This window comes from Theobroma cacao, chromosome 5 (assembly GCF_000208745.1).
Source record: "Theobroma cacao cultivar B97-61/B2 chromosome 5, Criollo_cocoa_genome_V2, whole genome shotgun sequence".
NCBI classification, from domain to species: Eukaryota; Viridiplantae; Streptophyta; class Magnoliopsida; order Malvales; family Malvaceae; genus Theobroma; species Theobroma cacao.
The window spans coordinates 5941111-5947123 of NC_030854.1; the positions used below are offsets into that span (position 1 = coordinate 5941111).

General features: G+C 29.9%; 2 protein-coding genes across 2 annotated transcripts; both read right to left on the reverse strand.

Moving 5' to 3' along the window:
• Positions 917-1960, reverse strand: LOC18590166 (uncharacterized protein At2g29880). Its single transcript, XM_007015548.2, has 2 exons — positions 1578-1960; positions 917-1489 (listed from the first exon to the last, which is right to left on the reverse strand). Exons 1-2 carry the CDS (start codon positions 1935-1937, stop codon positions 917-919), a joined length of 933 nt encoding a protein of 310 aa, XP_007015610.2. The 5' UTR covers positions 1938-1960.
• LOC108662112 lies at positions 2163-2956 on the reverse strand. Its single transcript, XM_018121270.1, has 2 exons — positions 2767-2956; positions 2163-2667 (listed from the first exon to the last, which is right to left on the reverse strand). Exons 1-2 carry the CDS (start codon positions 2891-2893, stop codon positions 2207-2209), a joined length of 588 nt encoding a protein of 195 aa, XP_017976759.1. The 5' UTR covers positions 2894-2956; the 3' UTR covers positions 2163-2206.

Below are 6013 nucleotides of genomic sequence, written 5' to 3' on the forward strand. Positions count from 1 at the left end.
TATTACAGTGTTTTGTTGGTAGAAATAAGATTGGAATAAGAAAGGAATAGGTGATAAAAAGACAAAAATACCCTTAACCATATTAACAATTATTTTCATAAAAAAATAAAATTATCCCTATTATCATTTAAATACACATTTATCCCAAAAGATAATTATCCATCATAATTATATTTTCTCTCAATTACTAAAAATAATTATAATTTAGTCACATATTTTTATAAATAGATAATTATTTAAAAATATAATTTAATTATATTATATTTTATCTATCATAATCAATTAAATTTGTGTATAGATTTTTTTTAAGCTAATTCTTCATATATTATGAATCATTTTCATATATTATGAATCATTTTTTTCTAAAAAAAAATATAAATTATGTCTTTTGATAGATTAAATACAAATTCACATTACCTTTTAAAAAAAGAAGAAAATCATTTTTTTGAACCCAACATTTGGTGCTGCGGAAACGTAAATGGCAAATAGAGAAATACTGTGTCTTTCAATTTATTATTTGCATTCCATATCTGGCAAGAAAATGACAATTTACCATTTTAACTAAAGCATATTAGCATGGAGATGCTATAAATATTAAAAGAGCCTTGTAATACTAAATGCCTTTTAGATGAAAATATTAGTACATATAATCTACAAATCATGTCTAGTTCAGAAAAATACACTGACCTTGAAATTAATGGATGAATATTCATCCTATTACACTAACTTACAACATGCATAAAACAAATAAAGTCACAATAATATCACCCTTATACAACTACTAACATAACTGTCAATTCAAAAGGATTTTGACTTGTTAATGAACCTCATAATTAATATCAACATCAAGCACAAGTGCCCAAAAATAACAATCTCTGGAACTTACCTTTACAAAAAGTTTTAAATTCATCCAAGCTCAACGGTCAGCAAGAAATGTCCTCAGCCATTCAAGTCTTCGATCAGGATCAATACTAAAAAACACAAACATAAGAGTTGGAGGTTCTGGAAGTTTAATTGAAGCTAAAACCCTTTCCATCGCTGTCAATCCCTCTACTTGACTTAAAATCTCATCCAACTCTTGAGCTTTTTGTTGGATGTTCTCCTCTGCCCCAACACTTCTGCTAAACTCAATTCCAGCCTCTTTTATGTTTTCACCCAATATCGTTGCAGCAGCAATAATTGATTTAGATGTGATGGGATCACCCGTCTCATTTAGCCTTTTCTTCTTCCTTGTTGAAGTTGTGTCACTTCTGGGAGTTGAAGTTTGAGGTTGAATATTGGAAAAATCCTCATCCTCAAAATTATATCCAGCTAGGTTTTCACCTTCAATTTCTTCATTGATTGTATCATTACAGTCCTGCATTTCTTCAAGGATATCTACTGCAGTTTGTGCATCTTTTCCTGTTGCACGATCTCTTGCATAAATAATACTCAGCTCATTGAAGAAGGGAAAACTCTTTCTTCTAAAAGGGGCAGCCTCCTTATGACTCTAATAACAAAAAAAAAAGACTATTAGTTATATTATTAGTAAGAAACTAATATGAAAATAATTAAATAACCCAAACTCAAAAACGTACCTGTATGTAAGCTTCCCATACTGGATCATCAGCAACAACCATGTTCCTTTGATCATCCCACCCAAATCCACTAGTATGTGTCCCTTGCACCATATCATATATAATAGCCCATTCTTTTTTCAAAGTCTTTATTCTAGACTCTATGTGGGGCTTCGCCTTCAAGTTTGCATCTGGTAATTTTGTTGCAAGCATATTTTCAAGTTCTATTAAATAACCCCCTCTAAACCCAGTGTCTGCATTGTATTTTCCTATATTGTGCAAATCAATCAAAGCTGTAACAAGTGCAACATCTTCATGAAAATTCCATTTTCTTTTGGTTCCCTTTGAACTTTGAGAAGCTAGTGCTGAAGATGTGGACATTGTTTTCTACCATACACCAAATATTTAATTATAAAAAATATTATTAGAATGCAAAAAAAATTAAAAATAAAGACATATATCCAATAATATATTAAAATTGGTCAAACTTTATTCACATGAAAAAAAGTACAATATAAACAACACAATTAACAACAACAATTGATAAAATAATAAGACATTAAAAACAAATTAAAAAAAAGTACAACTTGAATTTAACTGAGGAAAGAAACCCAGCAACAGTCCTTCAGTATCAATATGCCTAACAAATGTCAATCATCATTTTGCCTAGATGTTTGCCATTCATTGAACATTTGATTTGCTAATTCCATTCTCAAATTACCCCAAATATCAGTAGGATCAATAGTACTTATAAAATTCTCATCAACTGCTGTGTTGGTTTCAACATATTCTCCTAAATCCACTTCAATAGGGTCAAAACTCATCTCCCTCCTAATGAAATTATGAAGCAAACAACAAGCTATAATAATCTGATTATGTATCCTAATCGGATAAAATGATGGACTCCTAAGGATACCCCACCTCATTTTTAATAATCCAAAACATATTTCTATAACATTGCGAGCAGCAGCATGTTTCATATTAAAAAATTCTTCAGGACTGCTTGGTTCATGGCCTTGACGCCATTCATTCAAATGGTATCGTTGACCCCTAAAAGGTGCAAGAAAGCCTTCACAATTTGTATAGCCCGCATCAACTAGATAGTAACAACCTATATAAAATAAACTAAATAAGTTATTTATTTTTTTAATTAGAATAATAATATAGTACATAATTTGAAATACCTTTCCATTATTATAGGAAAGCTTACCATGAGGCACTTTAAGTCTATTTCTTCTCTTTAGTGCATCTCGAAGAACTCTGCTATCAGCTACAGACCCTTCCCAACCAGGAAGAACAAAGACAAATTGCATGTCAGGTGTACATACACCTAACATATTTGTTGCAATATCCCCTTTACGAGTGCGATATCTAGGTTTATCTACACTTGGCACCTTAACCCTGATGTATGTCCCATCTAGAACACCTAAACAATTCTACAAATCGGATGTAATGAATTACTAATAAGTAAACCTATTAATGTCTTGTATATATATAGTTACAAAAAGTTATAAGATCAATGATCTACCTTAAACCACTTCCACCGATTGTCTGTTGAGTTTGTTGGAATGGGCTCAGGTTTTCTAAACAAATGTTCTTGCAATTTCAGGACTGCATTTAAAACATTATGAAAGTGCCGACTAATTGACTCACCCGACCTTTTAAAATTTAAACTAATTACTCGATTCTTAACATGATGAGCAATAATATGTAAGAATATTGCTACTTGCTCATCTACAAGTATATTCTTTGTTGACTTCAACCCTCAAATACTTTCTAACATTTCACATAATTTAAAAAAAGCTTCTTTATTCATCCTAATTTGTGAAATACATGAAATATCATGATCATACACAAGTCGCCTCACATATTCTCGATTTGCAACAAAATCTAATGTATAAGATCTTACTCTTGGCCTATAAGTACATAAAGTTGATGCTGCTGACAATAAAGTCAAGAATGAACTAACAGCACGACAAATCTCCATATAAAATTTAAACATAGCTAGTAGCCTTTTTCGTCGTTCAGCATCTCTTCTCAAACACAAACGAACCATAACTGCAAAAATAAATATTCTAATCTATTTTATTATGTAGATAAAATATTAAAGCCATATGGCAATAAAAACGTGTAAAATTAAAAGATTGACAATGATGAAGTGTGAAAGTACTATTCACTTGCCCCATAACGATAAAGAAGTTAGTTCTAAGAAGAGTGAAAACAAAAACAAAAAATTCAAAACAAAACTAACACCAAACACATCCTTATTTTGACTTTTGATTCTTATCTTTTATACGGGTGAGTAAAGAGGAAGAAGGTAAGATTCAATGATTTAATGCTATCTATATATTGAACTTTTATTAGAAGGAAAATTAAAAATATGGGTGTTGAACCTTGCTTGCTTTGTTTTTATAGCTGTATTATGAAATGAATTTAACTTTATATTGTATACAATATACGGGTTGAAAATATCTAGTTAATTTCGTCAAACATGGACTTGAACTTATAGTTGAGTTTTAAGCTTCTTACACATCTCATTTACCATTAATAATGTACATACCACATAAAATAAGCTTAATAAAATAATTTTTATGCGGGCATTAAAACACCTACACCCCTCAAAAGCCTAATAAAATTATAATTGTGTAGACGTATTTTTTCCTTTGTTTGAAAAAGTTTGCAATTAAGTCTTCTAAGGAATAGCACTAAGAAATTATTTTATTCAAATTTAGTTGTGAAATGTGAATGGGAATTAAATGTGAATGAGGATTTATTTTATTAAAATAAATTATTCTTTTTCAAATAAAATAATGTATTTTAATTATTTTAACTTATTAAAATTTCATATGATGTGTATATCTGGATACACGCTATCAGCCTGTCATATTCTGAAACTCCTTCATTGTCAAGCTTTTAAATGAAAAATATTGACTTAGAATGCCTTTTCAAGCAGCAAATAAGTATAAGGAACAAAATTTATTTAAAAGGAATAGAAATGTATATATGTATCTTTCATATTCAATTCGTACACCCATTTTATTAATTTATATATTCTAAAGAAATTATTGGAAGATTGAAATTCAACATTTAATCAACAATATATTGATTAATTGATAAAATTGATCATCTTAATAATAAGTAGGTCTTTATCTTTCCAAAAAATAATAAGTGGTGTTGGTAAGAAAAGGTAAGAAATAAATAGATAAATAAAATAGGGAAAGTAAGATTCTTAACCCATAGACAGATCTGAAAAGAGTAAACTGCATTAAGCAAAGTCTTAATAACATGTTTCCATAAAAAGCCAAAGAAAAGCTTCCTCCCCACAGCTATAAGAAATAAGGTAAAAGCCTAAAAAACAAGTCTCACCCAAAGTCCCCAAACCCAACTCATCAACAAGGCCAGCTTAACAGAACGTTTTTCACACAAAAAGATATGCAAATGCAATAGTACCATTCCATGTGATGTTGCAAAAAAAAAAAAGGCCTTCCAACTCATTTTTCCTATCAAAGATTCAATGTTTTCAGATTAGTACATATGCATACACATTAAGTATGAGTTAAGGAAAACATTTGGTCTGTCATTAATCATCTTGGTGTCAACAATGAACCAACAGTCTAGTTCATCAGATAGGTTCTTTAGATTATTGAGGCTAACATTTTACTAAAGCACTGTACCAATTATTTGCTGCTTCATGTCCCAGCATCTAGAATTGAGTCAGGAAAATGATAAAAGACTTACGAAATATTTGAAGTTGATATAAGAAAACAGAATTTAAGATAAACGATAAGGAATAATTACAAATTTGCATTTTAATTGACAAAACTAGTCCATTTTCGCACTAAATTCTTTATTCTGAAATTAAGTTTCTTAAATGTGTAAAGGTCTATTCAACATTCAAATACAGAAGAACTGCTTCAAAGATTTTAACAACTCAAGACTGAACCCAACTAATCAAAATTTTATAAAGGTGCAATGCAGACGAAATTTGTTAAAAATTTCCAGTACCAATCTCAAATTTGACTGTCACGGCTTCCCAATTGAACCCCAAAAATAATGACAGAACAACAAACAGGAAGCTGCCATTGTCCAAGTCAGGGAGAAACAAGTATTGTTCACAACCAACACAGGAGGAAATACCAAACAAACTTAAGGCAAAGAGAAAGAATTTCACAAACCAAAATAAAAAATACTCATACGATCAGCATGCAAATACAAAAAACTTTTAACAACAAAAAAAAAAAAAAACCCCCAGATGATCAACAAGTAGAAGCATTTTTACTAAACTATTACAGGTCATTAACAGATAAAAATAATAACTATTACAGGTCATTTTAAAAAAATGTATACAATTTGTCTTATATTCTTATTATTATTGTTCAAGTTGTTAATTGCTGCTTTCAAGTGATTTAACATCTATTATAATTCTAGAGTGAAACCTCAGGTGTCAACACCACCAA

Excerpts from the sequence above, each read along its gene's own strand:
- LOC108662112 (XM_018121270.1), bottom strand. The coding sequence starts at position 2,893 with ATGTTAGGTGTATGTACACCTGACATGCAATTTGTCTTTGTTCTTCCT. Across the intron at positions 2,668-2,766 it reads TAGACTTAAAGTGCCTCATG|GTTGTTACTATCTAGTTGAT; the intron begins GTAAGCTTTCCT and ends TATTTTATATAG.
- LOC18590166 (XM_007015548.2), bottom strand. The coding sequence starts at position 1,937 with ATGTCCACATCTTCAGCACTAGCTTCTCAAAGTTCAAAGGGAACCAAA. Across the intron at positions 1,490-1,577 it reads TATGGGAAGCTTACATACAG|AGTCATAAGGAGGCTGCCCC; the intron begins GTACGTTTTTGA and ends TTTTGTTATTAG.